Here is a 14,676-nt window from a genome sequence, read left to right as displayed (position 1 = left end):
TAAGTATGAAATTTTAATAATGAATTGATGGACCAAAGTGCACACCAAGGTATAATTTACAGATGAGCTATAATTATTCCCTTAAAAAAGGTAAATTTGTCATAGCTCTTTTCAATAAGTTGGCGTCCTCCTCCTCAAGGCTATGTGAAGTTAAACTTTGATGGGTCGATTAGTTTGGAAAGAGCGGCAACTACTTTTGTTCTTAGAAATGAAGAGGGGCAACCGGTTAGAGCTGGTGCGTTGAACCTCGATGGTGCCTCCATGTCAGCTACGGAGGTCGTTGCTTTAAGGAAGGGCTTATTTTCGCCAGGTGCAAAGGTGTGAAGAAACTGTTGTGGAAGAGGATTCCAAGCTGATCATCTAGGTGGTGCAAGGTGTTTGGATGCTCCCTTGGCATCTTAAACCTATTGTCAAGGATATCAAATGCCTAGCTTCTAAATCCACTATATCAGTTGGAAGCAATATCTTTAGGGAAGAAAATTTCATGGTAGAGGAGTTAGCTCATATGGCTCTCTATGTTGCTAACCCACATTTTTGGGATTATTGTCTTCCCTTATTGGCCATGGAGGCCTTTAAATTTGATTGTTTGAGAAGCAGTTGTATTAGAGATTTTTAAGTTTTAATAATTTTTTCTTGATAAAAAAATAAAATTTTTAAATAAACAATCGTCGATTATGAGATTTGAACTCATAACATCTTCACACAAACACTTATATAATAACTATCTATTTGTCTATGACAAAAGTGCTTGTTTGAATTAAACTTACATCAAGTGATTTAATTTTATACTAATTACAGTACTAAATTAAGGTCTGGTTTGGTACTGAGGTGATTCTGAAAAAAGCTGGGAGCTGTTTTTGTGTTTGGTAAACATTCAGCTTCAGCTTTTTTTCACAGTTTTGGGTGAAAAAAGCCAAAAACAAGAAGCTGCAAAACTCAGCTTTGAAAAACCGGCTTTTTTCACATTTGTTTTACATAAAAGTTTACCAAACACTATAATACTACTCTTTTTTTTTTTCAAAAGCACTTTTACAAAAAAGTTTACCAAACACTCTGCTACTTTATTTTACAGCTGCTTATTCTCACAGCACAGTAGAAGCAGTTTTTTTTCAAAGCACAGCAATACCAAACCAACCATAAGTTTCTAATGTTTAGGCTTTTTGGCTTAGCAAAAGAGGGACTCTTCATTTGTTTAAACACTTTGATCCAAACCATCAATGGAAATACTATCTTGATCATGCACTACTTTATTTGAAGCCTTCTCAGTCCTCCTCCTCTTGGTTCTGCTTTTCACTTCCTCTTCCTTTTTATTTACAAACGAGATGAAGGATCGAAAGCTTTTCGCTTGTGAGCTCTCGCAGTCGGAATCATAATACCTGTAGTACTGGTGCACCATGCGAAGAACATGAAGAACAAGAACCAGAAAGCAAGCTATGCCGCTCAGTAGAAAGAGGACCCAAAAGCTACTCATCGAAAGTCGGTCTACGGCTTGCTTCGCTCCTTCTGCACTGCAAGCACTTTTCTTCAGCCATTTGTCACGAATCTTTTGAAGATCTCCCTTCTCCGATAGTTTCAACACCGCAGTTGGCATGTCAATTGCAAGAGGTGAGTCCCTTGGAAAGGCCTAAAACGAAAGACACTACTATTATACGAATATACGAGTTTTAGCCAGAGTGATACGTTATGTTGTCATGCTATCGAATATTAATATATAGGACAACGTAACATATCAAACTAGAGATATGCTACGAAAACTTTATACTAAAATAAATGTCATGAACTTTTGTGAATGATATGAAGGGATATGATACTTACGAAACCCCATCCCATTCTGGTGAATTTTTTACCTACGATACTATATCCACATCGAATGGAGAGGAAGAGCTCCATGTATGCACGCTCATCAATCACAGCAGCAACACCGCCTGCACTAGGACCATCTTTCAAGGCCTTCTCAAAATCTTCTGGGGAGTTAAGAGGCACAAGTCTTGACTTGTGTATGTTTAGTTCATCAGTTAAGTAGTTTTCAGCAAACGAACCGCTTTGGAAACCAATGGGATCATTGCCGGTTACCAGACTTTCAATCCCTTTAACAGGTGAAGAAAGCTGCCCGACAGTGAGGATAGATGTCAGGCTAGCAATGTAGCTTGAGTTGAGTATTAGAACCACAAATAGCCATATGATAAGCACAAATCGACCGAGCGTGCTGCCAGTTTTTTCTTCTGCATAATGTTACCAAGGAATAAGAACAGAGAGCGGGGAGAACGCGGCCCTATCCACCTTGACTGCGCCTATATTGATATATAAGTAAAATTAACAAAAGGAAATTTTCTTTGTGCATTTGACTTACTCTGGGAGAAGAACAGAGTTGAAAAGCTAAACCTGCGAAGCCCCAAATAAACATACAAGAATTATATTAGCACAGTTAACAGAGTTCAATTTTGCATTAGGAGATGTGGATAGAAATTACAAAAAAATTGTGACAAATTGTTTTCTCGGGCGGCCTTGAAAATCCTAGTTAGTCCGACGCTCCAAAATCCAAACAACTGCTCCCACGACTAGGAAGAAAATGCCTGTGACAACCCACATCATTGGAGTAAAAGGCCTCAAAAATGCCCAAGCACTAGAGTTCGTCTTCCTAATTGGAGCAACCACAACTAGACCAGACTCAATGTATGGCTGTGTGAAATACACCATCTTTGTTCTGCTAGTGGTGATTGTAATATCTCCCACCACACCATCAAACTCCTAGGTAAAGATTGAAACCGAAAAATTAATAATCACACTGATATCAGGTAAATTAAGTCAAATAATTTTGATTTGTGACATGAATTCTGTACTTACACCAATTTGGACCCTGTGCAGAAGTTCCTTAGTTTCAGGGTTTTTTTTACCATCCCCGAAAGCTACAAAATGGCAAGGGACACCATATGGTAACTCATTTAAGGCGGCTTGAAAGACCTCAATGCAATAGCCAGTGAACTCAGTGCCTTTTACACCTACAAACTCGTTGTAGCTAATTCGATTTGGGACTCCAATCCTGAGCTTTCTTCCGTTGTCAGGGAAAACCCACCCGCGAGGCTTCTGAGTTGTTTGTCCGGGCCAGATGATGCTGTATAATCGTTGAGTTTCGGTTCTGGAACCATTAAACTGCAGCTCCCTTTGAGACTTATCTGGTGGATCAAGTGACAGGCCAGAAGAATTGGACCAATAACCAATAGTCCTAGTCCCTGTGCCAATCACATTGATCACTTCAAATGCAGGATTAATCAAATTTCCATCTGGATTAAACTTAATTTGCCCGGTTAATCCAGTTGTATTAACCTCTAAAATGCTTTGGAGCAGCTGGCTGCCACCATTAAACATGTTCAAAGCATCAAGGTTCAACTTCCCTCCTCCTAATTTGTTCAAATTTGAGTCATTTGCAAAAGAAATATTACCTCCACGAGAGAAAAATGAGTCAAGGGCATGCGCAAGAAGCCATACAGAATCATAGGCATATAGACCATATTATTTAACCCGAAGGAAGAGCCATTCACCCTCCTTGCGCTAGTCAAGTTGCTCCACCGTGATTTAAACTTATTTTTGAGTTCTGATTCTGGTGTGTACATTTTCAATGTGAGAACCCCTTGAATGTCATTTGTTGCTGCAAAAGACAAGGAAGGATCTGAATCTATTATAGTGGAAAACCAATCAGTAGCAATCCACACGTATGGACTCGACATCATCATTTGGCTTTGCGCTTCGGTGAGCACTTGTAAACCCCAACTAGTATAAATGTCCAGGATCACAATCCTAGACTCCATTAAAGACACTAATCAGAGCCTTTCTAATTTTATCTTTGGTTGCCTTGGGGCTCAGAGGTACCTTGTACGAAATTTTACAGCGCTTTTCGGATAGTTTGTCCCCCAAGGCAGCAATGGCATTCCGCCCGAAATCATCATTTATATATATTGCTATGACATTTCTCCACTCATAGTAGCCAACAAGGTCTGCTACTGCAGCCATCTGAAAGAGGTCACTCCTCGTTGTTCGAACAAAGAACAGGAACTGAATTGGAGACAGAGTGGGGTCTGTTGCTGCAAATGATAGTAAGGGGACTTTTAGCTCATCTGCTATGTGTGAGATTACGTGAGCTGTTGCTGAGTATTGAGGACCAATTATGGCTACCGTGTCATTCTCCATGAACTGCAAAGCTGTGAAGGAACACGACAAATTAATAAAATCTTCGGGGTTGTTGATAACCATTTTGTTTACAGGTTTTAGTGTTCATTTTTTTTTTGAAAACTGAACTGAGGAATTTGATTACATGACTTGTGTAAAGGGGAAAAAACATGGGAAAGTTACAAAAGCTTGTACCTTCAATGATGCCTAGAAAGTCACTGTATTTGGTGTTTTTCATTTTAAGCGTCAGCTTTGTTCCTTTGAGAACTTCTGGATCGGAATTGACATCTTCAACTGCGAGGGTTATTGCGAGTTTTGCGATTTTTCCAATGACAGAATCAAAAGTGAACATCCCGCCGATGTTCACAACATCAGGTCTTGCAGTGACATTAGTAGGACTAAGTCCACTAGAAGAAGAGCCTCTGTAGAAAACTATAAAAAACAGAAGCAAGGCTGGATGCATGTTGATATTCAAACTATAAAAGGACATATCAATGTACAAAGAGTCGGGAATTTGAGAATTCTAGAGCCCCATTTTGAAGGCTCGCCTAGGACCTTCAAATTCTCAGGACCGACCATGTTGTCAACACTGGATACCTCAAGAGGATTTAAACCCATGCGGCCTCGAACATGAAGACTTCGAAACACCTCATCGGGACTTACAATGCCAACCTTTGCTACCGCCCATTGTGTTTACCAACTTCCCAAGGGTGCTTAAAAGGATGAAGGAGATTCTTTACAAAAAAAAAAAAAAAACAAAAAATTTTTGAGATTCAGTTCTAATGCAAAAGATCAGGCAACTGCAGAGCATACTAAAAATCTGAGTAACAAGGAATACTCAAACTATGAGGGAAAACTTTACTTGAGCCACCTACAAAAGGAAGGCTCTGATACCATCACGTATAAAACCTATACAATAACTGGGATATACTCTTTAGGAGACTCAAACAAGGATATTTACTTTAAAAGAGAGGTTTATACAAACATTCAACTATTATTCAATTCTCCAATCTAATCTGCCTTCCTACAAACTTACACACATATTTATAGGCTTAAGAGGAATTGTTGTGAGTTATATACTAGTTAAAGTGTAAATAGTAGTATGTTGTCCCATATTGACGAAGTGCATATCTAATACCAATTGTAACTCCTATATATACTCCCACATTAATGAATATACAAGAAATTCCTAGATATTGTCATATATATTTTTGGTATTTACCATTTTTAGTTTAACTTAGCATCAGAGCAGTTCACTCTTGGTAACCTGTGTACTTTAATTTTGTGCCCACTTTTGTTGTGATTTCCTTTGTTAAAAAAAATACATAATTAAAAAAAAAAAGAAAAAAAAAAAAGAATAGTGTCGTAAACAGTGCCTCGCTACAGTGTAGTGAACAGTGCCTTGCTACAATGCCGTGAACAGTGCTTTACTACAATGTGTGAACAGTATTCTGGTAAATTGTTTTCATTCTGTTGCGCATCTTTTGTGCATATATTGTTTATGGTTTAGTTAAAAGGCTCAATATAATCATAGTGCTGTTATGCATCTTGGTGGAATAAATATATGGATAATTGATATTGGGGCCACTGATCATGTGACTAGTGATTCTAGAGTGTTTGATGAGTTATGTGACTATATTAGTGATCAGTATATTACTAGTGCAAATGGAGCACCTTCCCCTATGAAAGGTGAAGGCACTATCTCTCTTACTCCAACCTTATCACTGGTCCATGTTTTACTTGTTCTTGATGTTAAGTGCAATCTTTTGTCGGTAGAAAAACTACTTGATACCTTATATTGTTTTGCTCACTTATACCCCACGTATTGTTATTTTCAAAACATTCACACTCACATGATAATTGATCGTGGTAAAGAATTAGGGGTTTGTACATCTTGACTATGGAGGATACTGTTGTTTCCAGTTCAAATAATCATCAAGTTTTAAGTGCTAAAGTGGATGACAGACATCAAATTTGGTTGTGGCATCGACGATTGGGACATCCATCATTCAGTTATATGAAGTATCTATTTCCTTCTTTGTTTCGCACTTGTAGTGATTTAGAGTTCAAGTGTGAAACATGTGTCATGGCTAAGAGTCATCGTGCTTCCTTTTCCATAAGTGATTTTAAAGCTACTTTACCATTTGATTTAATACATTCTGATGTGTGGGGTCCGGTGAAGGTTACTTCTAATGGATTCCGTTGGTTTGTTACTTTTATTGATGATTGTACTCGATTAACTTGGGTGTTCTTGATGAAGAATAAGAGTGATGTTCCTTTGTTTCTTCAAGAACTTTATGCAATGGTGATGTTCCTTTGCTTCTTCAAGAATAAGAGTGATGTTCCTTTGTTTCTTCAAGAACTTTATGCAATGGTGATGTTCCTTTGCTTCTTCAAGAATAATAGTGATGTTCCTTTGCTACTCAGTTTCAGACCAAAGTTAAGGTCTTAAGGTCTGATAACGGAGGAGAATATGTGAATCACACTTTAGCATGCTTTTTTCATGATTAGGGTATTATTCACCAGACGACTACTCTGTTTACACCCTAACAAAATAGTGTGTCCGAACGGAAGAATCGTCAAATAATGGAGGTTACCCGCTCCTTGATGTTGGATACATGTGTTCCTAATCATTTGTGGGGTCATGTTGTTTTGGCTGTTGTGTATTTGATAAATCGTGTTCCAAGTAAGGTTCTTGATTTTCAGACACTGCTTGATGCGCTACAAAAACATATTTCTCTTGTTTATGTGTCCAAACTTCCTCCGAAGGTGTGTATTGCGTATGTGCATGTCTACTCTCATCAGCGGAGTAAACTTGATGCGTGTGATTTCCGATGTGTATTTATTGGGTATGCTAACAATCCATTAGGCTATAAGTGTTATTATCCTCCGACTCAGAAAACTTATATTACCATGGATGTCACCTTCCACGAGGAAGTTTCGTATTTTGTGAAGCCCTCTTCTGACTCTCCACTTCATGAGGGAGGGGGAGTGAAATGCAGATTCAAAAAGATGGTGATGATGTGTTACAGGCAGAGTTGGGGATAGAACCTATTATGTTGTGTGATATTGATTAGTCGGATATAGATAGTGATCAGTTAACTCTCATTCACGAGACTATTTCTACTGACGACCGATCAGATATGCCCAACGAGTTGCATGTTGGTATGTCTGACGAATTACCTTTAGATGACCGGCTGTCTGCTGCTGGTATGTCTAACAAGTTGTCTGATGATGGTTCGTCTAATGATGATTCTTCTAACAATTTGGTACAAGATGGTGATATACATGAGGTAAATTCTGGTGATTATTTTACTTATCAGTTGCCTCTACAAGCTAATCGTGGAAAACCTAAAGTACAATATGAGCCTGATATGCATGCCAAAGCCAAGTATTTTATCAACAATTTTGTGTTTGTCCAAACCATATGCATCTTACATATGTCAACTATCTATTGTATCCATTCCAACAAAATTGTACGATGCTTTGTCTGACCCAAATTGGGTTAATGCCATGAAAGTGGAGATGGAAGCTTTGGAAAATAATTCCACTTGGGATTTGGTTCCTTTGCCAAACGAGAATAAAGCTGTTTGATGTAGATGGGTGTTCATTATTAAACACAAAGCAGATCGTTCTATTGACTGGTATAAAGCCAAATTAGTTGCTAAAAGTTATACTCAAACATATGGGGTGGACTATCAGGAGACTTTTGCTTCTGTTGCCAAACTTAATATTGTGCGTGTTCTTCTATCCTTATCAGCCAATCAAGATTGGCCTATGTTGCAGTTTGATGTTAAGAATGATTTCCTTCATGGTGATCTCAATGAGGAAGTTTATATGGATCTCCCACTGGTATCAGAATATTTCATGGAAAAGGTGTTGTGTGCAGATTGCGAAAGGGTTTGTATGGTTTGAAACAATCTCCTAGGGCATGGTTTGGGAGGTTTACAAGTTCAATTTAGAAGTTTGAGTATGTCCAGAGTCATTTAGATCATACTTTGTTTCTAAAGTGACAAAATGGTAAGCTAACTGCATTGATTATTTATGTTGATAACATGATAGTGACTGGTGATGATCAGATTGAGATACAACACCTTCAAAAGTACCTAGCTACTGAATTTGAGATGAAAGAATTGGGTGAATTAAAGAATTTTCTTAGAATCGAGGTTGCACGATCCAAGCATGGTATTTTTATGTCTCAACGAAAGTATGTTCTTGATTTGTTAGATTGCAAACCTGTTGATACTCCGATTGAGCAAAATCATCGTCTAGGCTTATTTTCGAATCAAGTTCTTACTCATAAGGAACAATATCAGAAACTTATAGGGAGATTAATTTATTTGTCTCACACTCGCTGTCACATCCCAACCCGAGCCCTAACCACATCCCTGGCCCGACTCCATCGTAGCACGATATTGTCCGCTTTGGGCCACGACCACGCCCTCACGGTTTTGTTTTTGGGAACTAACACGAGAACTTCTCAGTGGGTCACCCATCATAGGGATTGCTCTCGCGTGCTACTCGTTTAACTTCGGAGTTCCGATGGAATCCGAAACCAGTGAGTTCCCAAAAGGCTTCGTGTTAGGTAGATTTGGGAATATACATATAAGGCTTACAGGATTCACTCTCATGGGCAATGTGGGATGTTACAATCCACCCCTCTTAGGGGCCCAACGTCCTCGTCGGCACACTTCCGGCCAGGAATTGGTTCCGATACCAAATTATCACATCCTGGCCCGGGCTCCCACCACATTCCGGGCCCGACTCCACCGTAGCACGATATTATCCGTTTTGGACCCCGACCACGCCCTCACAGTTTTGTTTCTAGGAACTCACACGAGAGCTTCCCAATGGGTCACCCATCATGGGGATTGCTCTCATGTGCTACTCGTTTAACTTCGGAGTTCCGATGGAACCCGAAACCAGTGAGTTCCCAAAAGGCCTCGTGTTAGGTAGAAATGGGAATATACATATAAGGCTTACAAGATCCACTCCCCTGGGCAATGTGGGATGTTACAATCCACCCCTCTTAAGGGCCCAACGTCCTCATCGGCACACTTCCGGCCAGGAATTGGTTCTGATACCAAATTATCACATCCCAGCCCGGGCTCCCACCATATTCCGGGCTCGACTCCACCGTAACACGATATTATCCGTTTTAGACCCCGACCACGCCCTCACAGTTTTGTTTCTGGGAACTCACACGAGAACTTCCCAGTAGGTCACCCATCATGGAATTGCTCTTGCGCGTTACTCGCTTAACTTCGGAGTTCCGATGGAACCCAAAGCCAGTGAGCTCCCAAAAGGCCTCGTGCTAGGTAGAGATGGGAATATACATATAAGGCTTACAAGATCCACTCCCCTAGGCAATGTGGGATGTTACAATCCACCTCTCTTAGGGGCTCAACGTCCTCGTCGGCACACTTCCAGTCAGGGATTGGTTCTGATACCAAATTGTCACATCCCCGCCCGACCCTCACCACATCCCAGGCCCAACTCCACCGTAGCACGATATTGTCTGCTTTGGGCCCCGACCACGCCCTCACGGTTTTGTTTATAGGAACTCACAGGAAAACTTCCCAGTAGGTTAGTCATCATGAGATTACTCTCGCACGCTACTCGTTTAACTTCAGAGTTCCGATGGTACCCGAAGCCAATGAGCTCCCAAAAGGCCTCGTGCTAGGTAGAGATGAGAATATACATATAAGGCTTACATAATCCACTCCCCTGGGCGATGAGGGATGTTACACTCGCCTTGACATGGCTTATGCAGTTAGTGTGGTAAGTCAGTTTATGCACTAACCTAGTGAAGCTCATATAGATGCAGTAATCCGTATTTTGAGGTACTTGAAGATGGCTTCTGGCAGAGGCTTGGTTTTCTCTAAGAATGGTCACTTGAATGTCGAATGATATACAGAAGCAGATTGGGCAGGTTCTATCACTGACCGTCGATCTACATATGGATATTTTTCGTTTGTGGGTGGTAATCTAGTTACTTAGAGAAGCAAGAAACAAAAAGTGGTGGTTAGGTCAAGTGTTGAAGCTGAGTTTCGTGGTATGTCTCATGGTATATGTGAGTTGTTGTGGTTGAAAAAATTGTTGAGAGATCTTGGATTTAAACTCAAGGGTGCTATGAAACTCCATTGTGATAACAAGGCTGCTATCGAGATTGCTAATAATCCAGTGCAACATGATCAAACAAAACATGTGGAGATTGATCGACATTTCATCAAGGAGAAATTGGATGCTGGAATTATTATGTTTTCATTTGTGGGATCTAAAGATCAACTCGTTGATGTGCTTACTAAGGTTGTGTCTAATAGTGTGTTTTCCAACTCACTTGACAAGTTGGACATGCGTGGCATCTTTGCTCTAACTTGAGGAGGAGTGTTTCGAGTTATATATTAGTTAAAGTATAAATAGTAGTCTGTTGTCCAATTGTAACTCCTATATATATACTCCACTTTGGAAATTAATGAATATACAAGAAATTCTCAGATATTGTCATATATATTTTTGGTATTTATCATGCTTAGTTTAACTGGAATTTTCACAAAGTTCTCTTAGAACTATGTTTTATTCTAGATAGGGCTAGAAAAAAATCCCAAAAATCCCAAACCAAACCGAAAAAATCCCGATCCCAAACCAAAAAAATCCCAAACCAAAATTCCCGAAAATTTCGGTATGTCATCCCGAACCAAACCGAAATTTTCGGTATGGGATTCGGTATTACATCTCCATTTTTTCGGTATTCCCATACCGAATAGAAATAAATTTTTTCGGTATTACATCTCAATCTGCCCTCACAGGAGAATCACTTCCAGTGACCAAGCATCCAGGTGATGAGGTTTTCTCCGGTTCAACTTGCAAGCAGGGTGAAATTGAAGCTGTTGTTATTGCCACCGGTGTCCATACCTTCTTTGGGAAGGCTGAACATCTTGTGGACAGCACTAACCAAGTCGGACACTTCCAGAAGGTGCTCACTGCCATCGGGAACTTCTGTATCTGTTCCATTGCCATTGGAATGGTGATTGAAATCATAGTCATGTACCCAATTCAGCACCGCAAGTACAGGAGTGGAATTGACAATCTCTTGGTGCTCTTGATTGGAGGCATTCCCATTGCCATGCCCACTGTCTTGTCCGTGACAATGGCTATTGGTTCTCACAGGCTATCTCAGCAGGGTGCCATCACCAAGAGGATGACTGCCATTGAGGAAATGGCGGGTATGGATGTGCTTTGCAGTGATAAGACAGGAACACAGAACACTAACTCTTAACATTTCGGGATTCCCGATTTGTCCCGAAATCCCGAAATAATTTCGGGATTCCCGAAAATTGGGATTCCCGAAAATTTGGTTTGGGATTGGTATTGAATTTGGGATTCCCAAAAATTTCGGTTTGGGAATCGGGACAAGGGTTTCGGTATGGGATCCCATACCGAACCACCCCTAATTCTAGATAAGATTCATAACTTTATATCACACCAAATACTATTCTAAGATTCTTGCTTTTTGCTTGTCACATCTCATCTTGTCATGTCTTAACATAAGTACTCGACTACTATAATGTTCTCTCAATAATAAAATGCTATGTGTAAATTATTTACACATATTAGTACATAATTGACATGAAAAATAATAATTATAGTTTGTTCATAACATAAAAGTCATTCAAGTTTTAGGGCTCATTATAAATTTCAAATAGCCAAAAGCGCGTATAATATCATTTAAAAATAGAATTTTATTAAAAAAAATTGGTCAACTTTTTCTTAATAAAAAAAATTAACTTTTATTTAATAAAAAAATTCTGAAACCTAATGTAAATGACAAAATAACAAGGCTCGCATTTTGTTAAAAAAAAAAAATCTGGATTTGGATTCTATCCGAAATTTTTTTTGTGAGGATTTTAGGGATCTTTATATTCTATTCAATCATCGTACATCATACAGTCATAAATCATTTTAAATTTTTTTTATTTAAAATTAAATACAAACAGTACCTAATGAAAATTGATCACATAATATACAATGAACGAATAAAATGTGAAGATTCTTATAATCCTCGTAATCATAGAAGAGGTTCCTCATCCTTTGCATCCAGAGGGCCACGCTGCCCACTCACCAACACTGATAAACTTTTGTTATCTCGTTTTTCTCGTGTGGCACCTCTCTCTCATTGAAAATTGAATTGACCCATAAAGCAAAAAAGATGAGTCAATAATGAGGGCTTTCTTTTATTGGATTGTAATCTTCCACTTGAACCGACTTTGTTACATGTCCTTGGTTTCATAATTGGTGCAGATTCTCTAATACTGTCTGCTGTGTTTGGAATTCGGTTTTAGTAAAGTATATGATGCTTTGGATTTACACATGAAAAAGGAAAAGATAGAAAGTTGCAAGACAATGAGGGCTTCTTTTTCCTAGTAGTGGAGCACAATCGCGTCGTATGATCAGTTCATTCATATGTTATATAAGATTGTATATTTAGTGATATACTAATACTATAGCTCAATGTATAAATCAACCGTTCTATGGTCAATTCACATGTTATAGCACTTCAACCCGTTCAATTAGATAATCGTATTTCAATACTATACAATAATTTTTCGTTCTTGTGACAGCTGCAAAGCTTGAAAGACTGTTGTTGGTAAGTACGACCATTGAATGATTGTTGGGGGAGTGACATTTTATCGTCTTTTTTCCACTAAGTAATAATATTGTTTGTACCATACTTGACCAATCCCGAAACTACTAAGCACCGGTCAACAGCATACCGTCAAAGACCCACAAGACTTTTCCTCCAACCAGGAGACCAATCACAACACGACACATGTCAGTATCAGAAGCCAATCACAGCACGACACGTGTCGATATCAAAGGCCAATCACAACACGACACGTGTCAATGTCAGAACAAAGCTAGAAACTCTCTTCTATAAAAGGGGATTATTCTCTCACAATAATCCCTAATGTCATTTGTACTAAACTATTCACTAGAACTCACTAAAAGAGAGTTTGAACCTATGTATTTGTGTAAACCCTTCACAACTAATGAGAACTCCTATACTCTGTGGACATAGCCAATCTGGGTGAACCACGTACATCTTGTGTTGTTTGCTTCCCTATCTCTATTCATTTACATACTTATCCACACTAATGACCAGAGCAATCTAACGAAGGTCACAAACTTGACACTTTCTGTTGTACCAAAGTCCTCGCCGATTTTGTGCATCAACAAATATTACAATTTAAAAAAAATGAAAAACTTTTATTTGGAGTTTTAAAAACAATGCTTATTTTAATTTAGGAACGATGATTTTTAACTTTAGTTTGAATAAATTATTAAAGATATAGATAACTAAACTACAAGTTATATTATTTTCAACAGAAAGAAAAAGGTTTTTTTTGTATGGTGGTGGAGAAGCTCCTTTTGGTTCTGAAGTATTCGACATTTCAATTCATTTGTCATATACAATATTCCACTAGAGTCAATTCAAAGACATGCATGCCAATTTGAAGGAAAAAAAAAAACACCTATCAACTACCAGGGCAAGTTAGTGTGGAGCAAAAAATCTTAAAGGTGATACATGAACTTTATCCCGAAGAAGATTAGATTGTCCTCATTAGATGGGTAGGGCACACAAATATTCTCATGCACAACTTAGCATCCTTGGAAATTCAAGCAACAAACACGACTGCTCAGAGCTCTCGTGCTCGTGGCATGAAAAAGTCAAATGCATTAAAGATATGATGAATTACCAAATCATATCTTTAATATATTCCCAATTGAAGATCAATTTAATCAAGTAAGGAATCCTCCATCATCATCCCAAGATATTATAATCTAATTAATATCTTCGTAATATTATTTCATCATTCATCCTACGATTGACATAACATTGGCCAATGGGAAGTCGCCAAGTGTAGGGCAAAATCCTACATATAGGTCGGCCACCTCCCTATAAATACCTCATCTCCACCAAGCTTTGGTAAGCTTTTACTACACATACAAGCCCTAAACACTCATTCTTTTCAGATATACTACCTTAAGCATCAAAGATCCATTGGTCTAACCTCTCCCCACCTCGTGGCTCCGTAGCACGGTTCAATTTGACAGGGTTCCACCCCTAAACTGGAACCGGAATTAGAAAATATTAACGGTCCAGTTCAATGCAGTTCTACTTAAATTTATTACTAAAATCGTACAATTCAGTTCATGCCAGTTTCGCTCGATTTATGCTGAATGACGATTCCAAATACTATATCTTTTGAATACCAAATCAAAATGGTATTCAAACTTGTTTTTTTATAGTTGATTCCCTAATAATCTCAAACATAACCATTATTTCCTGTCAACTAATTATTAGTTAACAACAACGACCAAGCCTAAGGGTTCACAAGGAAAATCTCAAAAGAAAACGACACTCCACAACCACTATATTTCTTTGCACTTGTGGTCCCTGTTAATGTACTGTAAGTTATAAGCACCTTATAAACTCCTATCCAGCATTTA

The 14,676-nt window shown here is 38.7% G+C and overlaps 1 protein-coding gene and 2 pseudogenes across 1 annotated transcript; 1 reads left to right on the top strand and 2 right to left on the bottom strand.

The window, feature by feature from the left end:
• Nucleotides 1-1,192: 1,192 nt before the first annotated feature.
• LOC148690819 (uncharacterized) lies at nucleotides 1,193-1,624 on the bottom strand. Its single transcript, XM_088686801.1, has one exon. The coding sequence runs from the start codon at nucleotides 1,589-1,591 to the stop codon at nucleotides 1,193-1,195; it is 399 nt and encodes a 132-aa protein (XP_088542927.1). The 5' UTR covers nucleotides 1,592-1,624.
• Nucleotides 1,625-1,681: 57 nt separating this feature from the next.
• LOC137728888 (glutamate receptor 3.6-like) lies at nucleotides 1,682-4,627 on the bottom strand (annotated as a pseudogene).
• A 5,594-nt stretch (nucleotides 4,628-10,221) lies between these two features.
• Nucleotides 10,222-11,443, top strand: LOC148690818 (ATPase 2, plasma membrane-type pseudogene; annotated as a pseudogene).
• Nucleotides 11,444-14,676: the final 3,233 nt, after the last annotated feature.

This window comes from Pyrus communis, chromosome 15 (assembly GCF_041283825.1).
Source record: "Pyrus communis isolate YQ-2024b chromosome 15, ASM4128382v1, whole genome shotgun sequence".
NCBI classification, from domain to species: domain Eukaryota; kingdom Viridiplantae; phylum Streptophyta; class Magnoliopsida; order Rosales; family Rosaceae; genus Pyrus; species Pyrus communis.
Note: the sequence above shows the minus strand (reverse complement) of the source record. Positions and strands in the feature narration are given on the sequence as shown.

Coding starts and splice junctions, on each gene's coding strand:
- LOC148690819 (XM_088686801.1), bottom strand. CDS start 1,591: ATGCCAACTGCGGTGTTGAAACTATCGGAGAAGGGAGATCTTCAAAAG.